Source organism: Fragaria vesca, linkage group LG5, assembly GCF_000184155.1.
Source record: "Fragaria vesca subsp. vesca linkage group LG5, FraVesHawaii_1.0, whole genome shotgun sequence".
NCBI lineage: Eukaryota > Viridiplantae > Streptophyta > Magnoliopsida > Rosales > Rosaceae > Fragaria > Fragaria vesca.
The window spans coordinates 895,294-921,731 of record NC_020495.1 but is presented as its reverse complement, the minus strand read 5'-3'; the positions used below and the strand labels follow the sequence as shown (position 1 = coordinate 921,731).

At 37.4% G+C, this 26,438-nt stretch overlaps 4 protein-coding genes across 5 annotated transcripts; 3 read left to right on the top strand and 1 right to left on the bottom strand.

Moving 5' to 3' along the window:
* The first annotated feature begins 2,925 nt into the window (after positions 1-2,925).
* Positions 2,926-5,296, top strand: LOC101296378 (F-box protein PP2-A12-like). Of its 2 annotated transcripts, none has more exons than XM_004298718.1 (3): positions 2,926-3,492; positions 3,819-3,904; positions 4,686-5,296. In XM_004298718.1, the coding sequence occupies exons 1-3, from the start codon at positions 3,172-3,174 to the stop codon at positions 5,107-5,109; spliced, it is 831 nt and encodes a 276-aa protein (XP_004298766.1). In that variant the 5' UTR covers positions 2,926-3,171; the 3' UTR covers positions 5,110-5,296. The 2 variants fall into 2 exon arrangements, with proteins under 2 accessions (XP_004298766.1, XP_004298765.1); XM_004298717.1 differs by having other exon boundaries at positions 3,819-3,937.
* A 628-nt stretch (positions 5,297-5,924) lies between these two features.
* LOC101298027 lies at positions 5,925-14,300 on the bottom strand. Its single transcript, XM_004300709.1, has 14 exons — positions 14,255-14,300; positions 13,425-13,494; positions 12,608-12,959; positions 11,911-12,513; positions 9,319-9,469; positions 8,594-9,090; positions 8,356-8,487; positions 8,033-8,084; positions 7,722-7,936; positions 7,541-7,609; positions 7,323-7,420; positions 6,923-7,016; positions 6,767-6,836; positions 5,925-6,628 (listed from the first exon to the last, which is right to left on the bottom strand). Exons 1-14 carry the CDS (start codon positions 14,298-14,300, stop codon positions 5,925-5,927), a joined length of 3,153 nt encoding a protein of 1,050 aa, XP_004300757.1.
* A 1,183-nt stretch (positions 14,301-15,483) lies between these two features.
* Positions 15,484-19,343, top strand: LOC101315337 (membrane-bound O-acyltransferase domain-containing protein 2-like). The gene is made up of 8 exons (XM_004298697.1): positions 15,484-15,856; positions 16,407-16,462; positions 16,724-16,944; positions 17,033-17,441; positions 17,824-17,909; positions 18,448-18,511; positions 18,597-18,715; positions 18,909-19,343. Exons 1-8 carry the CDS (start codon positions 15,555-15,557, stop codon positions 19,044-19,046), a joined length of 1,395 nt encoding a protein of 464 aa, XP_004298745.1. The 5' UTR covers positions 15,484-15,554; the 3' UTR covers positions 19,047-19,343.
* A 676-nt stretch (positions 19,344-20,019) lies between these two features.
* LOC101297435 (BAG family molecular chaperone regulator 1-like) lies at positions 20,020-22,083 on the top strand. Its single transcript, XM_004298721.1, has 4 exons — positions 20,020-20,826; positions 20,924-21,180; positions 21,267-21,413; positions 21,509-22,083. The coding sequence occupies exons 1-4, from the start codon at positions 20,592-20,594 to the stop codon at positions 21,770-21,772; spliced, it is 903 nt and encodes a 300-aa protein (XP_004298769.1). The 5' UTR covers positions 20,020-20,591; the 3' UTR covers positions 21,773-22,083.
* Positions 22,084-26,438: the final 4,355 nt, after the last annotated feature.

The following is a 26,438-nucleotide window of genomic DNA, read 5'->3' as shown; positions in this document are numbered from 1 at the left end:
GCCATATGGTCAAGTTGTAAGTTGATTAATAGACTCTAATGGTTTAAAACAAACCTTTGAAAGTAACTCTTGAAAGTATTATAATTAAGCTAGCCACCACCCATTTAGGCATTATTCATCTAATCAATAATTTCATATCGTAGGTTAGAGAAAATATTTCTATTGAATTTAAACCGTCCGCACGTTTTGTGTTGTTATTTGTAAGAATGATCGGATTCTAACATACTCTACTTCGTACTTGTTAGAAACCATGGATTATTGAATGAAAATTGCAGAAATATAAGGAAAACGCATAAAGCTTATGGACTAACTCGATCATTATGTTCCATTCACTCCTAAGTTGCACGGACACGGACACGAACACGGCGACACGATACGGCACGACACGACGACATGACGACACGACAAAACTCAAAAAGTAAGTTTTCGACACGGCTTGGACACGACAAACAAAATATATATTTATGTATTTTTAATAAATAAAAAATATACTAAAATATGAAATAAGTTCATTGCATTACCAAATAAAGTTATAAATTCAATCTATTTCATAACCATAAGAAATAAGTCAAGTGCATAACTAATAACATTAAAAGTAGCAGACCTCTAACACCTAAAACATAACATTAAAGAAAAACAAACTTGAGCAGTAGCTTGTTTTCAAACAGGACAATATTCTCAAGCACAGTAGCACCTAATAGACAAGAAGATGAACTAATATAATTATCATATCCATAATTCATCCAAACTTGTTATTCCATAATTGATCTAATATAAAATGAATAGAAAATTAACCTTTAAACGCTGACGTGGCGTGTCGCAATGCCGTGTCTGGCCCGGTCAACGTGTCGGAGATGTGTCTGAAAAGTCAACTTTTTCGGACACGTATTCTGCCGTGTCGGCGTGTCGGAGTGTCCGACACTTCGACACTCCAGGGGTGTGGAGCGGACACTCCGACACTCCAGGAGTGTGGAGTGTCCGTGCAACATAGATTCACTCTTTATCGTAGAGCTCTTGATGAGTATTGCTGTACGTGAAATTAGTGCAGTATGTTATCTTAGGAGGAAGATGCAAATAACTATTTCACTATCTAACACAGCTAGCTTAATTAGGTATTTAGAATTGCATTGCTCTTGCATACTACATGCATAACTTCAATTAGACTTAAACATATAAAAGACATCCACTTGTTCTTTCAATCAAGTTCAATATTACAACTTGGATTGCAACCTTGCCAATAGCTGCCAATTAACTAATGATTAATCAGTTGATTACAAACTAAATACGAATCAAATCAAACACAAAATATAATTAGAGAAGTGGATGGTCGGCCCTACGTACTCTCTTTGCCTTTCGGCTTTCGATACTCTTTGTTTCCATCTTCTCCCTCAACGACGTCGAACCTTATCCCACTGAAAGAACCCTTCTGGAGTCGCAGACCATATCAGAATGGTGACGAGGAAAACCTCCATGGACGACTAAGTATGATGAGCATTGCACCTCAACAAGCTGACTCATATCCACGTCGAGTTTGGATGTGCTTTTTTTCTTTCTTCTCTCAATCACAACATTTTCATTGGTCCATGTATTTCCCTAAATTCTTTATTCTTTTGGATGATTAGTCCACGTATGTGAATGACTTGACCACCAGCTACTCGTTTTGTTTGAATCCATACAAAAATAGAAAGTTGAACATCGTTGATCGATTGGTATGAGATGATTCTTTCCATTTATATGTGCGCCACGAGGAGCATGACTCACAACTCTGTAATATTAGTTTTCTCAAATTTGGATTTAGATGAGGGATGGTTAAGCCGACCTAAAACTATGTGTCGATTGATGAACAAGACTACAAGAGTTTAGTTTTTTTTTCGTTCGAAGATGGAACAAGAGTTGAGTTGAGTAGTTCCGATAGAGTTGTTTAATTTAGCGATTGATGCTATTGAGGAAAGCAAGGATTGCATGGAAAAGAAGCACAATGAGAATAAGATAGTGAAAACGTATCAGCAAAGATATATTTGGTTAATTCACTAGTGTACTAGGTTTGAATCTTTTTTTGACCTTGTTCGTTTGTTTATTTTGGTTTAGCGGCATACACAACTACACATAATTAATGATTTACTTACCTATCGCTTAGTATAATTGCATAATTATAAACGGATCCAATGTTTTGTTGATTGTCCAGACCCGTAGTGGATTAGTTGTTTAATTCATAAACCAATGCAATACTGCTTCCTTCACCCAAATCATCTCGCGCGACATTCAGAAACAAATGATGTTGGGATGACACACATGGAATACATATCGTTGAAAGATCATCCAACATAGCTGGTGAATTCTAGTTTAACAATTGGCTACAAGGATCTTAGTGCTGACTCGGAACTATCGTCTTTCGATATTAACGCAAAACATCATATGTCAGCGGTATCATCTTCACCAGTTCTAACATGTTGATCGCCTAAAAAAGATAGCTCATAGTTCATTATCAGATCCAATCTAATTACATATATCCGATTATATCGTGTTGGATTTACCTACCAAATTCGATTAGATTGGTATCTAGTTAAATTAGAAAAATTTAATCATAATTCACTTAGACGTAAACACACCCCTTAACTATCGATTGCGTGCTGGATAGTTGTGATTAGAGACTTTTAAACGAGTAAATAATCCAATCAAAATATTCATGCTCACAGAGATGTTAACCGTAGATTATTCTCCGACTTCAAATCGACAAATATAGTTCAATGTGGTAGAAATAATCCGACTCAAAAAATCCGAAAATTCCAAAAACCAGGATTGGCTCCCTTTCCGACCACCAACCGAAAGTCCACAGCTATCCCACTATTTTATTGAGAAAGAAAAAGGATCTAAAATAACACCAATATGATGTTCTAGTCTTCCTTCCTCCCCTGGTTTCGTTCCACATCAGACATCGCTGTATTCATATTCCCACACAGAGAAACAAACCAACCCTCCCAATTTTTACCCAAATCAAAACAGCTCACAAATAAAAGCCCCATCCCCCCTCCCACAACACCCATCTCACCATTAATCACAAACCTCTCTATCTTTTTCGGATTTTCCCAAAATCTAAAAGTCTAAAACCACCTCCTCTGTTTTTCCTTCTGCTCTGTTTTTCTTGAATCCAAAGATTCTCCTTTTCTGACTATGGGTTCCGGCTTCTCGTTCTTCAAGGCAGACCCAGTTGGGTGCTCGCCTCTGCCGGCGAAGCCCGGTCTTGGGGACTTGCCGGAGAGCTGCGCGGCGGAGATTATGGGGTACTTGGACCCGCCGGAGATTTGTAAACTGGCCAAAATGAATCGGGCTTTTCGTGGGGCGTCGTGGGCTGATTTCATTTGGGAGGCGAAGTTGCCTAGTAATTATCAGATTATTGTGAAGAAGGTTTTTGGTGATGGGTTGGGAGATTTGGGGAAGAGAGATGTGTATGAGAGGCTTTGTAGGCCTAACACTTTTGATGGGGGAGCCAAGGTGTGTGTTCATATTCGTTTTTTTATGTTTTGTTTGGATTGATTTTGGTTTTGGGTGCCTGGAAAATAAGGAAAGTTTGAGTCTTTGATTGATTTGTGATGTGGGTCTTGATTGGTTTCTGGGAAGAACAGTTTATTGGTATCCAAAGTTTAGATATTTAGATATTTTTTTTATAGATATTTTGATGATTTGAGGTGTGAAATTCTACTGTTTGGTGTTTGATTTGGTCATCAAACTAACATGTGTGAATAGTTGATCTGGATTGTTTTGTGTTCTGGCCCTTTTTTTTTGTGTGGTGTTTGAAATTGTTCTTGTGTTGGGTGCAGACGGTTTGGCTGGATAAGAGCACAGGATCTGCTTGCTTGTCGATTTCGTCAAAGGGATTAGCAATCACCGGAATTGATGATCGGAGGTATTGGAATCATATTCCTACTGAAGAATCTAGGTGAGATTTGCTGATCTTCTTTTGGTTTTACTTAAATGAAATTCCAGTGAATTTGGGAAAATTTGTATGTTATAGAGATTGCTGATGAACGTCCAACTGTTGCGTTTGATTTGCTTGCTCGAATTATCCACAGTAGGTGTCTTTTATATGGGGTAAAACCCTTATTGTTATTTCAGTAATATTTCAAGTTTCATGCATGATGCTTTGCTATAATCAAAGTTTGTAGTGAAGTAACGATGGTATGTAATTTGGTGGCTCGTAATTCATACCTACTGCTCTAGTCTCTGCCTGAGTCTGAGCTTATTTAAATTTTCACAAAGGCATGCCAGGACTAATGAAACATCTAATATTAGAACTCTTCAGATAATAAAAAGCTTCTGTTATTAAGGAAAGTTTGAAGTATCCAACTTCAAACCTTTTCAATTTGTTTGCAAAGACATTGGCTGGTGGCTTTCCAAGTTGATTGCCATTACACAATGTGTCTAAAATAAATTAGAGGCTGAAACCTAAATGATGAACATACAAGAATGATGTGTATGGTGATTATATCTTTGTCTTCTGGTGCTCAATTTCATGCTCTTCACTAATAGAATGCATCTTAATGCGTACTTCTGTCGTGGCTGTGATGCCCTAGCCGCGTGGTTCTTGATTCATATTTGTGCTTCTAGTTTTCTGAGTAGTGTTCTTTATTACCTGTGCACTTAAACTATTCTTGGGACTAAGTGAATTTTTCTTTGCTTCATTGCAGATTTAGCACTGTTGCATATCTTCAGCAAATATGGTGGTTTGAGGTAGATGGGGAGGTTGAGTTCCCATTTCCAGCTGGAAAATACAGCCTGTTTTTTAGGCTACAGCTGGGACGCTCTTCTCAGAAGAGGTTTGGCCGCCGTGTTTGCAACACTCAGCATGTACATGGCTGGGACAGAAAACCAGTGAGGTTCCAACTTTGGACTTCAGAAGGTCAGTATGCCTCATCCGAGTGCTTTTTAACTGAACCTGGGAAATGGAATCACTACCATGCTGGGGACTTTGTTGTGGAAAACCCAAACACAGCAACAAAGATTAAACTCTCGATGACCCAGATTGATTGTACACACACCAAAGGCGGTCTCTGTTTAGACTCTGTAGTTATATACCCTAGTGAATTTAGAGAAAGGTTGAAGCAGTTTTAGTTTGCGTTTCGCCTTTTAGATAGGAAGTTATGCCATATAGAGATAGTCTGTCTTCAAAAGAAAGCAAATTTAGTTAGTGCTTCTTTTGGACCCTCCGTATGTAAACATAGAAATGTGTACGTCCCATGTATATCTTTGTTTAACTGTTCATTTGTTAATGACTAGTAAGATTTTGAATGCTTGTGTCAACAATCTGTAGCTTCTGCCTTGTATGAGAGTTTTATTATTGCAAATTTGCAGTTTTGCTGTGTGGTAAAAGGTAGTGTTGAATTGAATGTCAGAGAAGTGCAAGCAGCATTCATATTCCTGTCAAATGTAACAGCACTGACCAATAACCAATATATTAAAGTTTGACAGGAATTAGTTGAGCACAACTTTCCAATTAACATGAATATATTTCCAGATTTTATTTGTTCATATATTCATTAGAATGGTAAATTGTAAGCGTACAACTGCCCACAGTACTAATTGTGTCATTCCCAGGCCCAGTCCTACCCAGCTCTGACAACCTATGTTTACATGATATGCAATAGAAAGAAAAAAAAGGAAATAATCAACAGCAAATCCAGAAACAACCCAAGCATAAGGATCTAGAAAGATAACCTAATATGATTAGATATATGTATATATTGCATAAGTAGTTGGGTTGTCATAAAGTCATTACATGAGGTTGGAACTCATCCTAAACTAGAACTCAAAATGGCCATTGGAAGTGGGTTAGCATCCACTGATCACATCAGGGAATAGTAGAAAAAGAAGAAGATAAAATCTGCACCTGAAGATCTGTACAAACTTCACATAACCCAGCCAACTAGTCACGCCTTCCAACCATAGTTCATGCCATTATCATTGCCATAAAACTTACTGTGATCATGATAACCATTAGACCTGCTGAAGCCTGATTCCGGTAATAAAAGCTTCCCATGAAAATTCCCACCCACTTCAGACAAGTTCCTAATCAAGGCAGGATTCGAGTGAGAATGATGCGTTGTCACTGGCACACTGCCCAACACATTTCCTAGGGCAGCTTCTGCTGCTGGGCGGCCCAAAACTCCTGATGTCAAGTCTACAGCTGAACTTTTACCTCTTCCCCAGTTGCCTTCATCCCTACCATGCCTATTCACTGCTTGGCTGTTCATAAATTCCTGTATTAAGTTCTGCACAGGATCCTGCTGCACAGAAGAATTTGAATTTAACAAGCCATTTCCCACTGAATTCTTGTACAGTCCTGAATTTGAGGTCTTAGGACCCTCAATTGGTGAAGCGTACTGGTTTAAACTCGTTTGCCACTTGCTATCTCTGCTAGCAATGGGGTTATATTCTGGGACATTTGAGAAACCTTCAGTATCGATAGATGAGCAGCTTTGATTTGCATTACTTCTTATTAGACCACATGATGTAGCCATCAACTTATTAGCGTCTTTCGACAGACCTTGAGCACTCTCTTTTTCATCTTTTCCTTTTATTTTCTTTTTTGGGAGCTTGGTAGGAGTTCCTCTGCAGTAACTCTTCAGGCTCTCTACAGATAAACATTTAAGCAGTTAGTCAACTAGCGATTTTCAAAGTGACACAACCACCATACATGGAAAACCCAGGATTAAACTGAAACTAGAATACAGGAGATGCCCCATGAACAAAATCTGGAGTTGTCACGTACCAATTGGGCTAGGGCCCTTATTATGACATAAAGTCATTAGATCTTTCATACTATCAACAACATCAGCTATCTGTTAATCAAATCACGAGAACCTGTAAACACTTGGAACACTAATTATTTAGCTGAAGTTGAAAGAAATATGAAGTCTAGATGTACCTGCAAGAACCGGGTATACTTCTTAGAAAATCCCAAATGATCGACTTCATGTAGACCCAAAGCTTTTTCAATTTGTCCTCCTGCTTCCAGGATCCTACAGTAATATAAATAAAGAATTAGATTTAAGTTACCTATCATGATGGAGTTCTTACTGGAAAAAAAGTTTTTTATTTTTTTATTTTTACTTTATAAATAATAACTATAACTACTCCAGCTAATCCCAAACATGAGAGTTCTTGAAAAGCTTGAACCAGCATATAGCAACATCGTGAAGCAAGAAAGAATATGGCAAGTACTACTCACCACCAAGTGTCACAAAATATGCCAATTCATTTAAGCAAAACTTGAGGGAAACAATCATCTGACTTTGAACATAAGAAGAGAAACAATTAGTTCTTACTTATTGCAAGTTTGTACATCTTGGGATGAAACTCCATTAGATCCTCTATCATCAATAGAGCACTGATAATTCCGCACAGCACTACGCAACTCAGAAACCTAGGCATAAGACATAATTGATGACTCAAAGTTACAAGTCTCCCACAGAAGGAGTGGCTAAATAGGATTCTACAACTTCAAAAGATACAAAAACTTTAGAATACTGAAGACAACTGGTACCTGAGGTGCAACAGAAGTTCGACGAAGAAAAATTTCATGAGAGCGTGAACAAAATTCCCAGGACAATATCTGAAAAAAAAAAAACCTTGGCATTTATAGCACCACCGTAAAAGAACAATAAACAAGATAAAAGGAGCTATAAATAACAATAAACCACCAAGTTTATACAGAGTGGGCTGACCTTCAAATTAGGAGAGAATATTATTCGAAGTCGACCTTCATGCACAACTTGAAGCTGCTCATAGACACTTTCTTGAACTGCTCTTCCACATTCCAGCATTAATATTCCTGAAGAAAATCTACTCTCACGAGGCATATCCAGGAACAAGAGTTCATCAACTACACCACCCTCGAATGTTATTTTACTTAGCCTTGCAAGCACTTCAAAACTCACCTCTGCCAAGTGTTAAAGGACCAATTCACAACATATGTTACAAAAAGTCCAGATGTTCAAAAAAAAAGATTTAGTAATTGAAAATGGATATTGTTTACCAAATCCCCGCCCTGATTGACAATTACATAGGCTACACGGCCATGATGATACCTGGCAGAACAACATTAGCAAAACTGTAAAAATAAATAAACAAATAAACAAATAAAAAATTGGAGCAAAGGACAAGCGTTCTAAATTTTATGGGCAAACGGAATGGAGAAGAGTCTGGCGCAGTCAAATTAAAAGATGTTATAATTAAATAGTCATAGGTTAACAAACGATAAAACCATAGAACCGCTGAACAAAAAAAAAATGTACGGGTGACACGATTAGAGAGTACCAATTGGCCAATGGATACATGTAGCACAAAATAAAAACTGACCATAGCTGCATGGAGGGAAATACCAAGGGCATGCTCTCCAACTTTATCATAGCAGGACAAACACCACCTTCTTTTGGCACAGGGGTCATAGAACTCTGCCACAAATTGCCTCCAATAGCCCAAGTTATTGTCCTACAATGGAGGAAATTAACAGACGGATCACATATATGAAGTGAGCTATTGTTGAAATTCATGAATAAATAGCAATCTTATGTTATTGGTTAAGCAATCAACTAACAATTGGCCGAGTTCGAGTATAAGACAGGTACTGCATTAGCCGATGTGAACAAACACCGGGCTGGTGCACTGCAGTTGCTTGATGCACGATCTCCTGTTGTGGAACTGGGTGTCTCATCCATTGCAGCTTCTTTTCTCTATCTACTCCCAACTGTGGAGCAGCATTCAAAATAGCTTGCTGATCTTGATTTGGTATCACATTATGCTGAGAGAATGCATGTAACTGATCTCTTTCCCCTTCAGCAGAGTTCTGACTCTGCAGCATCTTCTGGAATACATGCCCGTTCAGAACAGCCTCTTGATTGAGATCCATTCTAGATTTCTTATGCTTTCGCTGCCGTAACCCATTAACAATTGGATTGTGGTCCTTCAATGCCAGCTGAGGACTGAAAACACATTGCTCTTCTTGCTTCCTTTTATGCATCTGGGAGCAATTTTGATCCAAATGTGAGGTCTGCTGAAATTTTGACGATCCATCTACAATTGAAGAGTTTGAGCCTGAATTATACACGATAAAGCCACGGATGGTTCAAACAAGTTGAAAGCTACTCTGGTACATATAACATGTAATCATTCATAATGGCAAATTCATATTGCTACTAGAGAACTTGCCCGAAATTTCAGTTAGTATTCTTCGTTTATCATGTTGTTTAACAAATAAGACAATTGTATCAATGTTGCCAGATAGCAGACCCACATTCAACTTTGCTACCTTAAAAATAGTACCTGCCAAGTTCCCATTCCCATTCAAGAGGGAAGCCACAAGAGCTTGATACTGCGCATCATGTTGTAATAAGTTATCAGACTGCACAAAGCTTCCGCTCATCTTAGAATCCAGATACTCTTTAAGTGCATTCTGCATTATGGAGGTTGTAATCTAAGAACAACACACAATTCAAAACAAGCAGCAACAGAAAAGATTATTAGCCTGGAACAATGAATCATGAAATAGAAGCACAAACTTAAGCACATAATGAAATTTCAAGCCTCTAATTCCCATCAAAGACGGAGAAAGTTGAACAATATCAAGCTTCTGAACTACCCACTTGCCCAAAAAGCCAAAAAAAAAAAAAAAAAAACAATAAATTTCAAGCTTCCACGCGCATACATAAACAAAAGCCAAGAAAACTAAACCCCCGGCATTGTCCTCGAGAGAAAAACAAAGGGAGAAGAACAACATCTAACCCCCCCCCATAACCAAAATTCAACAAAACAAAGCAGAAGGAGCTTAACAAGCAAAAACCCATATCCGAAACTGTTTATTTCGGCCACTTCTTCTCAGAAACTAAACAAGGCATGAACCTTTCTCAGCAAACAGTCTCAGAAAAACAAAGCCTCGATCTTTACACCCAAAAACTCCAAACAACAAAAATCTCAAGATTATATACTTTTTATGTTCTTCCAGGACCCTTTTACAACCTTTTTACAGAAACCAAACAGATCAACGTTATTGGTAAAAACAACCAAACCCCAGAAAAACACAATGCAATGCAAACAAAACCCAAAATGGTGGGTTTAGTTTCCTCACCCAAATTCAGCACCAATACAAAGCCCAAAGAAACCCAAAAAAGCCAAAACTTTGCAGCCAAAAAACACTAACACACGCTCAAAAACTATGATCTTGGGTAACCCCAGAAACCATCAAGGTTTTCGAAGGTAGAACATTCATGGCGGTGAAGCAAGTAGAGTCGTAGAGTGGTGCAATATAGCGGGAAGTGGCAGTGACCTTAGGTTGAGAGCTAGAGTCCGAGAGTGGTGACCGGCTGAACCGAGTTAACCGACCGGACGCGCCGGTGGCAGTTGGGGTTAAAGACTTACACGACAACAGAGGTCAAGAGAGGCCACGTACTTGGAAGTGAGTTCTGCAGAAGCCTATGAACCCTCTTGTCTCCTTCGGCTTTATTCTCTGCAAACTGGGCCCTTTTAGGGGATTTTGTGTTGTTGTTCCATATTTAACCTTTTACCTGCTCTCTCACTTTTGCATTTATTTATTTATTTTTGTTAAACATAATGATGATGAATAGGCTTTCAAAGATATCAATGAACCTTTTTTGGGAAATACAATGAACTAAAAGTTGAACCTTTTCTCTTCCCTTTGTTAGATTGATGGTTTGAATTGATGTGTGTTAGGTTAGAGAATTGATGGTCTTGCAGAAGAATGAGAACATGTCGTGGTCGATACCTAAAATTGGCAATTACGTTCAGTTTTTCTTTTTGATCGCCAGGATCAGCAAATTTGTATGTGAATACTAATGTGGTTCTGCTTTGATGGTGAGGCATGTTGAATCCAACCGTGCACATTTGTGACTCATGAACCAAATCTCACTCTTTTATCTTGAAATAGGAAACAACTATACCATACGTAAGATGTAAAAAGTGCCCACCGTTTAAAGGAATTCGTCTTTTGACAATATGACAAAGGAACCCAAATGTGGAGAAGATTTAGTGTACCCTATCATATATAGTGATTTTCAGACATTTTCCTGAGTCTCTTCTTGTTCAGACAACACAAATTTGCAGCTCAATAACACCGAAAAACAAAGACATCTGGTACACAAGTATAGATTCAAGAACCGTTTATATCGATTGTTGTTCACGGTGTGCAAGTTTTATAGCATTGTAACTTTGAAGTCAAGAGCCGTTAGATTTTGTCGTTGTTCACGGTGTGCAAGTTTTATAGTATTGTAACTTTGAAGTCAAGAGTCGTTAGATTTTGTCATTGTCCACGATATACCCCACTAAATAAAATAACTCAAAAACTTCAACTTTTAACTTCTTGACTCTAGATTTTTATAATACTCAGTACGTATAAAACAGCCCTAAAACAGTGAAACATTAATGTCACATGCCAAACCATTTAATGAGATGAAAGCCACCATTAACTTTGTCATACAGCGTTGGGGGGCCTCTGAATATGAAGTTATGATATATTGCATTGGTTCACCATTTTTGCAGCAAGAGTGTGCCTTTGCTGTCATCACACACATGAGAACAAACAGTTCACCTGCAAATTACTACTAATGTCGCAAAAAAAAAATATCTCCTAATGCATACAGGAACTCAAAATAGATTATGTATAACCAAAAGTACATCCGTCATATTAAGCAACCAAAATAAGTTGTAACCATGTGGTTTGTCAGAAATTATCATCATACCTGCCTAGATAAGAAGATGGAAGATGTCCCCTGTGGCTGTAGATTGCTATCCTAAATGGTGAGGAAGGAAAGGGAAATGAGTTGGGGGGATGATAGGTGAAGGATTTGATCCCTTCCAATGTAACTAAGGAGTAAATGCGATATAACCTATGTTTTATCATACGCCATGTTCCAGCAGATGTGTAACATATGTCTGTTTTCTTTCCTCAGACATGCCGAAGAACACTCTCAGCAGGTCATGTTGACGAGCTAAAATGTTTGTGGCTCGAAAGACTTGCAATGCAGTAAGGCCTTCGATCTTGTTCAACTCGCTATCAAGTTTTGCTTGCAATTCAGCCACTTCCTTGTCAATTGAAAAGATATTAACAAAAGCATCAATCTTAGAGGACATTGTGCTTACATTCTTACTCATCTCCTCCAAAACCTTTGCTTTCACCCTACGACCATAATCTGAAACACTTGGGGCACTTTGTGTAGGTCTTCGTTGTTGGGCACTTGGGGTACCAAGTGTGCATGATACATCAAATTCTTCAGACCCCTCAGATTGTGATTCCACATTCAGATTCAGATTTCCAGCGGCATCATCAATGTTCACGCCTAAAATTTGATCAATATTTGCCTCCTGATCCTTCTGTCTAAATTCTTCTTGGTCATCATCAGCATTATCAATATATGCACCAACTTCACGAGCTTTTCCATATATCTCCCCCAACGTATAGTAGTATGGAAATGGCTTACCATACAATCCACTTGCATACTTTCTATTCTACAAGTACATGTTAAAGAACATATAATCAGTACTTCAAAAAAATTAAGTGTGTGTGTGTGTGTTATGGGAAAAATCATAAAGGTAGATTTACCTGGATCCATTCATCATAAACCCTTTTTTCACAGACCAACATCATTTCATCATCATTCCAACCAAACCCGCTCTGAGATAACATCTCAGCCAAGGCATAGTACTTTTTCTTCAAAGTTTTAATTCGTGATTCAATGTGGGGAGAGGCCTGTATTCCACAACCTGGCATTTTGGATTCCATCATAGCCTCTACCTGGGTCAAATAACCATTCTTAAATCCATTTTCAGATCGCCACTTGGTGTCACGATACAATCCTTGCAAAGATTCAACTAATGCAGAATCCTCCTTGGTTGTCCAGAAACGCTTATTCTGGCCCCTTCCTCTTTGTTTTGTAGTTGAATTGGAAATCATCCTACAATATTAACAATACCAAAGAAATGTGATAAGAGCCACAAACACATCACATTTGCATAAACAATCATATAAGTACTGCCTCAGCTCTAAACTTGGAATGAGGATGATTGATCATCCCTTCCATTCCATTCCCAAGGTGCACAAACATGCCAAGATGTTTTAGATTTTTCTGCTTGTGTATTAGGCAGTATATGGGTGGAATCTCAGTAGCAGTTGTGTTACCACACAAAAGCACATGTTAGCTTTAATGCTTGAAAATACAGAATTCACAACCAAGAAAACTATTCAACTATTTCTTTTCCGTACTGTTTTCTAAGCCAACAGAAATTATCAACCTAAACCAGTGCTGAAAAGGGTCAGATTGGACTGTACACTATCAAAAGATAACTACTTGCAGGTCTTTTGCTAAGGGGTCTAAATACACACACTATTAACACACAAGGAGAAGGAGGGAGAATATTACATTTCTTGAAGCGAAACTGGTTTATTCCCTTGATTTGCTGCTTCTCTATTTATCTCTTGCTCAGCCAAAACTGCATCATCAAATGCTTAGAAGCCTAAGCTGACTTAATGTTTTGAGCCTGAAAAGACATGAAACCAATCGAAAAAGTTAGATATTGATCTGACTAATTAGTTACGCTTTTGAACATTTAGCATATTCAGATACATAAGAGAATGTCTCACAACTTTCTGAAAACCAGAAGAGTAACAATGGTCCTTGTCATATCCACAAAGAATCTCAAAATAACAGAAGAATTTCAGAAGCCGAAGAATTTACGGGCTGTAGTTCCATAACAGCTAATAAAGTACCCCTCTTTCCTCATGAAGCTCACATAGTCACATGTATTTCATTTACTCCTATGAATTCAACATGTATATCACCTCCGTATCAACAAACAGCACCATCGGATTATCCAATCAGAAGTAATTTAGTAATTCAAAATTGTACATTACCAAAGGACATAAAATCAAAAACACACTTCCCAATGCCATATATCAAACCAGGTTTTGATTCTCAGTAATTCATAGACAACCTTCAAAGCAAAATCTTTGACATGGGGTAAATCAAATACAAAACCTTCATTAAACCCCATGAAACACAAAAAAAGGGGTCGATCAAATAAGCCCTATCTCAAAATCCCCAAGTGAATTGGCACATAAAAGTTCACGAAAACAGAGTAAAATTCCAGTCATGCAAACACCAAAAGCTGACGACGAAATATAAACGAATCAAGAATCAAAGCAAACCCAATACAAGACATGCTTGAATCACTGGTGATTTGGGTCACTTACTTTTCACGAAGAAGACAACGATTTCGGTTTTGGTTGATGTCGCCATTGCGCGCGGGTTCTCGAGGTTTTGGGAGTGTCTGCAGAATGGGGGTTACGTTCGAATATCACACTGAAGGGAAAAGCTGGGCCTTTTGGGCCGGGTTCAAATGTCGGGTCCACCCGTAGATTGCAGTGTTCTTCTGCAAGTATGAACAAGTGTTACCAAAAGTAGTAGCGCCGAGATGAATGCTAGATGATTATTATGTCCGATGCTCTGAGTTGTGATGTGTTGGTAATTTGGAATTAAAATTTTGAAAGTTAGGGTTTAAATTTCACCAATTTAAGTGTAAAACAAAAATATAGAGCTTCATTCTGATAAAAAAAAAAGTATAAATAGCTATTAAGCGTTTATATTGATACTAAATTGATCTGTTTTGCGTCAAAATGTATCGTGATGACACGTTGTTTTCATGATGATTCTCATTTATATATAGATCAAGTTATGCAAACAATAACCACCACAGGTGGTCGAGTTGGTAAGTCTAACCGATACCAGAGATTATCCATATGACTAAAACCTTGATTGATGTATTGTTTCATGGTCATGTCAGGTCAAAACAGTTGCATTATATGCATCAGTGGATACTGAACAGTTAGTTACAATATGTAACCTTGAAATAAATGGAGGTGCTTCATGATTGAAACCAAGAACCCATGATATACCCAACATTAAGCTGCATCTTGGTTTATGGCTGAACATAAATGCAGAACACAGATCTGAGCTACCTTCCATTCTGTTGTTGAAAAATAACAGTATTTTACTAAATCTAATGGAATCATTATCGTCTGCAAATGCCTCGTTCATTATCTAAGATTTTCATAGTACTTCAGAGTATTAAAACTCTCCAGAATCGTAAATCGTTAGATTAATGAACTAATCCAACGATTATCGGACCCAGAAACTATGTGCAGTACAAGTGTACAGCAATATTCCCAGGATGAGGATGCTCTGACGAGAAGAAAGGTTTCGATGACTCCAAGACGAAGCGAAAGAGACAGTAGCGGCTGAAATTACTGTCCTATCCAAACTGACTCAGTGACGCAAAGATTAACAAACCTCCCCAACTAACACCCGCACGAAGTACACAGTTGAGCGGGGCCCAGCAGGCCGTTCATGGGCATATCCGTCATTCCGCTATCTTTCAAGTCAAAAAACATTACAAAATCCAAAACCAAAGAACTCAGGATTTCAGAATCTCCAACACACTCCAAATCTCTCTCTTGTTCTCTCAGAACCCAAATCGGAAGAAGCGCAGCAGGAATGGGCCTGGAGATGGAATCCATGGCCGCGTCGATCGGCGTATCGGTCCCTGTGCTCCGGTTCCTCCTCTGCTACGTCGCCACCATCCCCGTCAGCTTCCTGTGGCGGGTCGTCCCGGGCCCGCTGGCCAAGCACTTCTACGCCGCCGCTTCCGGCGCCATACTCTCCTATCTCTCCTTCGGCTTCTCCTCCAATCTCCACTTTCTAGTCCCCATGTCTCTCGGATACGCTTCGATGATGTTTTTCCGGAAACACTGCGGCATCATTACTTTTGTCCTCGGTTTCGGTTACCTCATCGGCTGGTATGATCTCTCGTGCCCTCTTGAATTTAAGCAGTGTTGTTTTGTTAAGGAATTGGATTGGATAAAATCGTATTGTTTTAATTCGGTTTCAGTTAATGTTGATTGATTGGTATGTTTTTATGAGTAATTAGTGTATGATACTATGATTTGATGTTTTGGTATTGTTTGTTTTTAGGCTTTAGCACAGTCAGGTGAGTGTTTTGAGGTCAAGTTTTGATTTTTTCTCATGATACTACAATCTGATCCCTTTTTAGGGAGTGTAACGTCTTTTGATACTGTTCATGATGCTGTAGTATGCGTTTTCACTGTTCCGTTAATATGCATTTTCACTGTTCATGATGCGGCGCAAACCATTAGGAGGTATAAGTAGTTTGTGTTCTTCATGGATGCTGCTAAGGATGTTTCTTTTGTTGCCTAATAGTCTTGAAGTGATAATATTTTATCTATATGAGAGTCTATATATAGGCACAAGCGAATTATGGAAAGTTTTTTTTTTTTTTGTCAGTGTTTTTAATCGTTCATATATGTCTTTTTGTTTGTATTTGTGTAGCCACATGTATTACATGAGTGGGGACGCATGGAAGGAAGGAGGAATTGATGCAACCGGTAAGTACAGATTCCATCATTTCTAGCCGACATGCTCTTTATTGAGTTGTGATGAGTGTGATTCTCCTACTAGAATTTTTTTGTTTTGATCAAACTCCTACTAGAAAATTTGTAGTTATGTGTTATCGATGATGAGTTTCTTTTATTCCTGTTACTAAAATTGTTGGGTTTCTTCTAATGAATTGAAAATATTCTTGGAACACAGTAGTCTTTATTACATGATTTGTTCAAAGCTAAGTTTGAATTATTTGTCATATTTAGGAGCCCTAATGGTGTTAACACTGAAAGTCATCTCATGTGCAATAAATTACAATGATGGGATATTGAAAGAGGAAGGACTACGTGAGTCTCAGAAAAAGCATCGGTTGACTAAGTTGCCCTCATTAATTGAGTACTTTGGTTACTGCCTTTCATGTGGTAGTCACTTTGCCGGCCCAGTTTATGAGATGAAGGATTATCTCGACTGGACTGAAAGCAAGGGGGTATGTTTTTAATGTTCCAAATGTACTTTAAACATTGTACTTCAGATCAGCACTTTTAACTAGTTGATTGTTGTTAAATATCATTCAGATTTGGAGCCCTTCAGAGAAAGGACAGCCTCCATCACCGTTCGGAGCAGCAATGCGAGCTCTTCTCCAAGCTGCATTCTGCATGGGATTGTATTTGTATTTGGTTCCCCAATTTCCTTGGACAAGATTTACCGAGCCCATATACCAAGAATGGGGTTTCTGGAAACGATTAGGCTACCAGTATATGTCAGGATTTACAGCACGGTGGAAATATTATTTCATCTGGTCAATTTCAGAGGCCTCCATTATTCTTTCTGGTCTTGGTTTCAGTGGCTGGACAGAATCTTCACCACCAAAGCCAAAATGGGACCGTGCAAAGAATGTTGATATTCTAGGTGTTGAGTTTGCAAAGAGTGCTGTTCAGTTGCCACTTGTTTGGAACATACAAGTCAGCACCTGGCTTCGTCACTGTGAGCATTTTTCATCACTATGGGTTTCCTATTTCCTAAGTTTTGCTTTACTGTCGATGAAATCAAATAATTATATTCTGGTATGGTGTATGAACTATTAGTAAAGCTTTCTATGAAGAATTGCGCCTGGTAATAAAAATGAAGGTTGAATTATAAGTAGTTTGAAACTTTCACCATGTAGAAAATCATTGATCCTTGAACTAGGTAATTGCTTACCTGTTTTATCTGTTTTGTGCCTTCTGAAATTAATGCTGAAATTTTTTCGATTGGTGTACTAGAGAATGTCTCATTTTGAAATCATTAGTGCTCTGCATCTGAAGCAAGATATGTCTGTTTATAGGGGTTGCATTATCTAATATATGTTTTTTTTATTTTTTTGCAGATGTTTACGAAAGGCTTGTTAAGCCCGGGAGGAAGGCTTGTTTCTTCCAGTTGCTAGCTACGCAGACTGTTAGTGCTGTTTGGCATGTGAGTATAATTTGTCTTAGCCTCATTCTGAACGCATGTGCTTCTTTATATTTTGCTGACTTTATGCCTTGTTTATGATTAGAGGCTTGAGACAATTACGACATTGTGTATGTTAAAAAGCAACACCAATATTAGCTGATATTTTGCCAAAAATTTTGAATATGTAATTTCAACTAGAAAATGCATCCATAGTTTTGCATTTTCCCTTAAATTACTTTTCGGCACTCATAATATGGGATGTAGCCTTGAGTCCTTGACCATTGCAATAGCGACAACCCGAAAATGGAATTTTTAGGAGGTATCATCAAGACCTCAGAATTTGTATGCACTCTTGTCCAGCCAGCCAAGTTCCAAAAATCTTATGCTCATCACTCCTCAAATTGTCTTAGATTATTTGGTCAGCTTATTATTATTTGGTCAGCTTATTCATTTATTTTTTGTCTTGCATTGGTTATTCTGTCATGCATCAATTTTCTTTTCTTTTCTTATTTCAAATTTAATTTCTGCATCATATTGATTCCTCTTTGAACAATTGTAGGGACTGTATCCTGGGTACATCATATTCTTTGTTCAGTCAGCATTGATGATTGCTGGTTCAAGAGGTATTGATCTCACTGCCACTATTGTCATATTATTGCTTTGTTAAGATAATTAACTGTATCCTCTTTAACTTGTTTTCGCAAACAGTGATTTATAGATGGCAGCAATCTGTACCTCAAGGAATGGATGTTGCTAAGAACATTATGGTGGTCCTGAACTTCATGTACACTGTTGTAGTTCTGAACTACTCATGTGTTGGATTCATTGTCAGTACTCTCTCTTTCACTCTCACTCCAAGTTCCTCATATGCATGCATGTACATAGATACACACCATTAGGCACACTACATAGACACATGCCGTTGCACATGAACACATTCAATTCAGATGCGCATGAACATGAAGACTGCTGTTTTCTGATGCTTTTAGTTTTCTCATGCATCTGTTTTGCCTGTTACAGGTACTAAGCCTCCATGAAACACTTGCCTCGTATGGGAGTGTTTATTACATTGGAACCGTTCTGCCCATTGTATTGATCTTGCTTGGTAAAGTAATCAAGCCTGCGAGGCCTGCTAAGAAGGTTAGGAAGGAAGAATGAGTTAGTTAGCAGTAACAACATTCTCTACTCCTTGGAACGAGAGAAGAAGATTGCTGCTTTTCCAGATTTACTTCACTCTGTTTTCCATTACTGTAACATCTGTTGTGATACATGGAAATGTTGAGCATGTTCACTTATGACTTCAGTTCCTTGAGTTATACAAGCAGCTCATATTTGATCCATTTTCATAAATCTTGCAATTCTATGAAATTTGGAGCGGTAGTAGTACTATACTTTTATCTGTTGAAAAAAAAAGACGATGACTTCCTTTAATATGTAAAAGGGCCTTAACTCTATTCTAGATGTTCAACAAGAAAATGAAAAACGGGTCTACATTAGCTGTACAAGCATATGCAAAGATATATTTTCTTTTTTCTTTTGGGAAATAAAGTTTTTCAGTGACAAAATGACAATACAAAGTAAGCTCCAAACAAAAAAATAATTGTGCTTATTGTCTAACTTAGAAAAACCTTGTGTCATACAGATACAGTATATGCTATCTATGATACCTCAAAGACTAATTAATTTCTGTATTATCTATTTTGAGAAACTAGAATTAGATACAACCAATAAGCTTCCGAAGGTCAAATCAGATATCAATATTATTTACTGTTCTACATCATTACATGCATGATTGTGACTCCTTAATCTGAACCTGCAAATTTACATGCATGTATTCCGACAAAAATACTTTCAACTTCTATGTACCTACATTATTGTTTTCCTTATACAAGTGAAATCTAGTTTATTTCACAGAGAAATGAGAGAACCAACCACAGATTAGGCAAGCTGACAGGAGCCAACTGGCTGGGATTTTTTTCTGTGATGAGTTGGCCTTGACATGTTCCTCTTTTTTTCATTTTCTTGTTGGCTTTCCAGTTAGGTGATGACATCCCCATTAATTTCATAGGGACCCTTTTGTTTGATCTTGATTTGTGAGTTTATATTACATAACAGACAATTCTTCAAGAAAGAAGAAAGGTGTTTTAAAAGAGAGTCCAATTCTCTGCATGTAAAATGCTTCTTGTTGCTGCTACTTTTGAGTTTCATTTTACTTTTCTTCCCTCTGGAAAATAAGCCATAGGTTTTTCTTTTGACCTCTCTTTCACGTAACCTGGTGTTGATTTCACTTGTTTCTTTATATATATATATAGATAGAGAGACTGATTATTCTCCTGGCCATTGGTTTTTCTTTTCTGCTTTGAATAGATCTCTATCAGTTCTCTTTTTTCTCTCTCTCTTTCACTCTTTGATTTAGTGACTTGATCAGTTTTGGTCACTGAGTAGTTGTGTACTAATCCAATGCTTAGGCTAAGTTTTATTCACTCACACCATTCCTTTCCAACATTTCCATAACTGGGTTTCTTTGATTCCATTGTCTGGCTTTTTGGGGTTCCAAGGTTCTTTCTTCTCATCCGGGTTACCCCTCATTCAAGGGAAGAACATAGAAAGCCCTCTCTGAACTTTTTCTGACAGTGTTTCTTGTTCAAGTAGTTCTTTTGATTGTCTTAAGTTTTTGAAGAAGATCTCAAGAGTTTGATATTGATGGAGCCAACGAAGTCAAAGATCAACAAAATGTTTTCACCAGCAAGGAAAGGCTCTGTGGATGGCAGGGGAGCTCCAAATTTGGCAGACTTGGAGATAAGACCGTGTGGAATGTTGGTTCAAAAGCGCAATGGGGAGACGAATCCAACATCTATTTCAATTCCCATAATCAGAGTTAGAGTCAAGTATGGCTCTTCATATCATGAGATTAGTATCAGCTCCCATGCTAGCTTTGGTATGAAAAATTCATTTGTTTTTGGTTTGATTAGAAAGAAAGAGTTATTCTTCTTTATTTCTAGTTGTTCTTATGAACTGTGGTTTTTGAATTGCAGGAGAGTTGAAGAAAATGTTGGCAGGACCAACTAAGCTGCATCATGAAGATCAGAAGCTGATATACAAGAACAAGGAGAGAGATTCCAAAGAGTTTCTTGATGTGGCAAGAGTTAAAGATGGATCCAAAATTGTGTTGGAGGAGGACATTGTGAGAAGAGAAAAAAGGTGCATAGAGTTGCTCAGAAATGCAAATTCTCAGAAGTCACTGAAAGCCTTGGCCGAAATAAATTTGGAAGTTGACAAGCTTGCAGGACAGGTAAATTGATCGAATTAAATCAAAATGATGTTTGCTAGAATGTATGAGTGTATGACAGAAAGTTTCACTAATTTCTTTGCTAACAGGTCACAGCATTGGAAGCAACAGCTTCAAAAGGTGGGAAAGTAGTGGAAAAAGATGTAGAGAATTTGACGGAGCTCTTGATGATGAGGTTGATTAAACTTGATGGAATTGTTGCAGAAGGAGATTTAAAATTGCAGAGAAGAGTGCTGGTATTATGCTTTAGTCTCTTTAATGTGTATGTGCTTAGCAGCTTAGACATTATTAATACACATCATATATTAATTTTCGATTGATAAACATGTAGGTGAGAAAAGTTCAGAAGTACATAGAGATTCTTGATATGTTGAAGTACCAGAATTCCAAATCTAGCAGCAATGGGGCAAAAATTCAACTGCAGAAACAAGATAAACCAGGTGGCCATGTTCTGAAAGACACGAGGCCAATGCAGAAACAGCAAGTGCCTACAAACATGGGACATTCTGTAAGGACAATTCCAAAGATGCAGCAACAACAGCAGATGCATTCTGAATCGATAGTCGTTACAACTAAATGGGAAACTTTCGAGTGAATCAGAAGTTGCTTGAGCAAATCATCCTCAAATTTCTATGTCCAACCAAATGAGAATTGTTCTTGGTGGTCATCACTGTCTGTTCTCCATGGATTCCTCTTGAAAAAGTTACGGTGGGTCTCATTATGTTACTGTGTATCTTATTCTATAATCATTTTTTGAGTTGTCTTTTTGCTAAGTTGTATATAACCTATGGTGGATAAGTGAAAAAGATAAGGGGATACATAAAAGAAGAGATTGGGTCATTGGGGTGATTCATTGAGGATTTATATAATAGAAATAAGGAAGTTGTTATGTGATCCAGTCACAAGATCTTATAATTATTTTTTCTTCTATCAGAAGTTGTTATTATTTTTATCTTCAATGGGACCATAATCCCAATAATCCAAATTTCCAGTTCATAGCCATTTCTGTATCCATAAATAATCAATGGAATCTGTGGTTTGGGACCATTAAGCATTCTGCTAATCTTTTTTATTATTCACAAACAGCAAATTGCATAACTGGTTTGTAGTTAAAGGAGAAGTATATGACATTAAATAAGTGGAACATGAAGATCTCTTGTTTCTTGTATGGTTGCAACAGCTGCTGAGGTTTAAAGAATTGCACAAAACTATGGGGGATAGATACCCTTTTGAGTTTTGATCAATCATACAAAAACAATAGCAAAAGCAGTTTTGACTTTGGGGGGATTTGATAAGATCATAGTGGAAGGTAATGCCAATCATGTTTTAGTAAGCAACTTAAAAAAGATTATCGATTCCTCTAGTTCACTAATCAATTATGGGTTTGTTAGAGAATACAGAGTAGAAGGAGAGATTTATTTTCATACCCAAAAAAAAAAACTTAGATCTTATCATCTGTATTTCAGTGTTATCCATTCTTTTGGAATGTACATTGTTCAATAATCTTTTTCTTTTGTACAATAATCTTGTTTTCGTTTCAGTTTTCATAACATACATCAAGCTGCAACCAGAACTAGAAGAAGAAAAAATTGGAATAGAACAGATTTAGAAAAACCCAGATAGAAATTGTGAAATTCTTTGATTGGAAAACACATAAGAACATTTGGACAGGGCCCCTATGGCTGTATAATTAGCACATGGCAGACGATAATTGTGTGGACTTTATAGACAAGGATCATATGTGCACCAGATAACTGATAGTGAAATAAGCTAAAAAAGTGGCCACTCTATGATTGCTGGATTGGTCATCTATAACTATATCTTGGGAGAAATTGTATGAATGAATAAGTGGACTGGGTATCATTGGCTTTGTTAGAGAGAAGAAGCACATAAGGGCCATATATGCAGAGGACTAAAAGCACTACTCTTGTAATGGAACTGAAAGAAACAAGGTTCTCAGAGGCACTGGTGTTTGTGCTTTTCTGTGGACTAGCTTTGGACTAAAGAAGTAGAAGGTATGGGACCAATACCCATGTTCCTTTCTTCTTTCTTCTTTCACTATCTTCCTCTCGATGCAATTTAATCTTGTAATGTGACATCTGCCCTGTTCATGATCTGCCATGTTCATGAGGGCATAGACTTGGTAGCTTTTTCTATACTTTATGCATCATAAGGGAAAAGAGCTCAGAGTTTTCGACTGAGAGTGGAAGAAAATGTGAGGCTTTAGTTGATACAAAATATAACAGTCTACTACTAAACTTCGAAGATAGGTGAAATTGATTTTTCACTCTAGTATTCAATCTTCATAAACCCTTATATAAAGTGATTGAGATATATGTCGATACATCAAAATGTGGTTCATCTAGCAGTACTCGGTTGTAAAAGGATTTCTATTTCTCCGAAGTACAATGTACAATGTAAATGGTTATTCGAAATTCTTATGCAACAAAGGACATATGTCTCTATTGAAAAAGGACATGTCTTTGAATGCTTCTATTGGAACGTAATGCACATTGAGCTCTCAAGAAGTCTAGATTAATCAAGACAAAGCTAAAGTAACGAAGATAGGTCTCGTAGCTGTTAGAAGAGTCTTTTTTTTTGAAAGTGCTGTTAGAAGAGTCTAGAACCTGATAGAATTGTCATGTTATTGTCTAGAGTAAACGAATGTAATTAAGAGTCTAGCATTGTCTAGAGAAGTCTAACAAGGTCGGTGGACCTAGTGACCATGTCGGTGGCAACATCTATAAATATGTATGCTATGCAAATGTAACTTATGAGTGATTAATGAAGCAAGCCATTGAAGTTAAGTAAGTCCTCTTTTCCACATCTCCTAACTCACTTGTCCTAGTTATCATATATTCTAGCTCCTAAACAACTTGTCCTAAACACATTGTTCAGCCCATCACTCACTAAACACTTCCACACATTAAACTCTAATAGTGGTATTAAACCCACAACAATTTCTAACAGTGGTATCATAGCCATTTTTAAAAACTAACAGTGATATCAGAGCCTAATTAGAACAATACACTGGATGTTTATCAGAGCTTGCTTCGATCGAAATTCTATGGCGGTAAATTTGTCCACCATGTCTACCTCCACCTCTAACCAATCATCGATTCCTCTTCCATCTTCATGGGAGCTACAACATCAAAAGAAGTTTGGGATCTACTAAAGGAAGAGTTCCAAGGAACAGCAAAGGTATGTTCCGTCAAACTAATAGTGGTATCAGAGCCCAAACGATCAAAATTTTGGGGCGTCTAAGAGCCTAGTTAGATCAAAACACTAGGCGTTTATCAGAGCTTGCTTCGATCGAAATTCTAGGGCGTTAAAGTTGTCCACCATGTCTACCTCCACCTCCAACCAATCATCAATTCCTCTTCCCGTCAAAATGAGGACTTCTTCATGTCTCAAGATTTATGGGACATAGTAGACAAAGGGTTCTCAACTCCGGAAAACGACACAAACTTTTCAAGAATCATGGGAGCTACAACATCAAAAGAAGCTTGGGATCTACTGAAGAAGGAGTTCCAAGGAACATCAAAGGTACGTTCCGTCAAACTAACAGCTTCACTACTCCTCACCCAAACCAGTTTCTGATACCGAATATGCTTCCATGATCCAACTGTTCTTTGTAAGCAACTTAGACGTAATAAAACTTGGAGACTCTAGCTAGCTTTCAATGCGGCACCACCTGCAGTCCTGCACGATTTCATCACTCCGAGCCAGCCCTAGTAAACAACCAAAGCAGTTACATTCATAATAGAAACAAAATTAGTCTGCAAAATCAAGCAGAAAGTAACATGTGGGCGTTGAGGGATCAGAGAAAGGTTCATGATCAAGTTAATCGATTAGCACCACCAAGCTAGAAGACGCTTAAGAATCTAAGCAACGTACGTCAGGTGAAGTAGACTTGGCAATTATATCAGTATAGTCTAAAAGATCTCTGCACATTCAAAGGCCATGCATTCAACTAATCGAATTCTAATCAGGGGCGTAGCCAGCATAGGGCTAAGAGGTTCAACTAACCCTTCTCAACTTGTTGCCATACTATTGATTTGCTGAAATTTTCTTACTTTTCAGTACATGCAGTATCATTACACACATAATTGACCCTTATGATAGCATCGAAAAATAGAAGCCAAACAAATTTACCTGCATTTTTTCTAAATTCTTGAATCAGAAAAATACTATATATATTTGTTGGCCTTACACACCATATTATATTTTCCTTTTATTTTCTTCTTCTTATGCTCAGCCTTGGTACGTATTATTTTTTTTTGTTAATGGAAGACTACCACTTGCCCTTAACCACTGATTTAATTTCTCATAATGTCTTGGAAGATCTACTTCTTAGTTTGCATAGTTAGTCTAATTAGGCATTAGTTTCAGTTTTTACCATGCATCATAAACATTTTGGGATTAAGTTATATAGTATCATACACTATATGCAATTTACTATAAATCTCACAACCTAGTTCTAGAATAATTTTCATGCTTAATATAACCTATTTATATTTTGATCTACGCCACTGATTCTAATGTAAAGATTTACAAGTTTCTTTTTCCATATATCCGTCGGTTTTATTGTTTTGTTTCTGACCTTGAATCATGTCTTACCACTTTCAAGCCAATCCTAAACGCTCAAACGTAAGTGCATGCGTGTCTCTGTGTGTCCAACACGAATGGAGTATTAAAATAGTTGAAAGTTTGAAACCGTTGAATAAATGGAAGAATGAAAAAGAAAAAATCATGAACAGGGTACGCACAAATGTCCGGTTATAATTTTTGATCAACAAGAATCCTAATTCTGATATTATAACGATACATTGTATTCATTTCATTAGACTTTGATACATCATCAGTCAATGTAAATCACAATGTGGAATTAGACTAATGCTTTATGAATACAAGTGAATCAGATACTTTGTAAACTGATTCAGCGTATTCTTTCTCTTAGCAATTAACAATGGTATTCTTGCTGTTTATAGTCAATATATAACAACAATGTAAATGGTAGGAATGTAGGATATATAACAACAATGTTAATTGAAAAACATATAACGAGGACATTTGAAGTGACTTGGTCAACTGCATATGCTAGGTCTATTTAAGAGGCATATTTTAGATTCTTAAGAGCATTAAGGTCAGCTATATCATTCACAGCTTGCAATTGTATAACGATGTATTTGAAAACTAGCCGAGTTTGCTGATTACCTGATAAGATTTTTGTTTAAATATTATGTCAGTCTTGCTTCAAA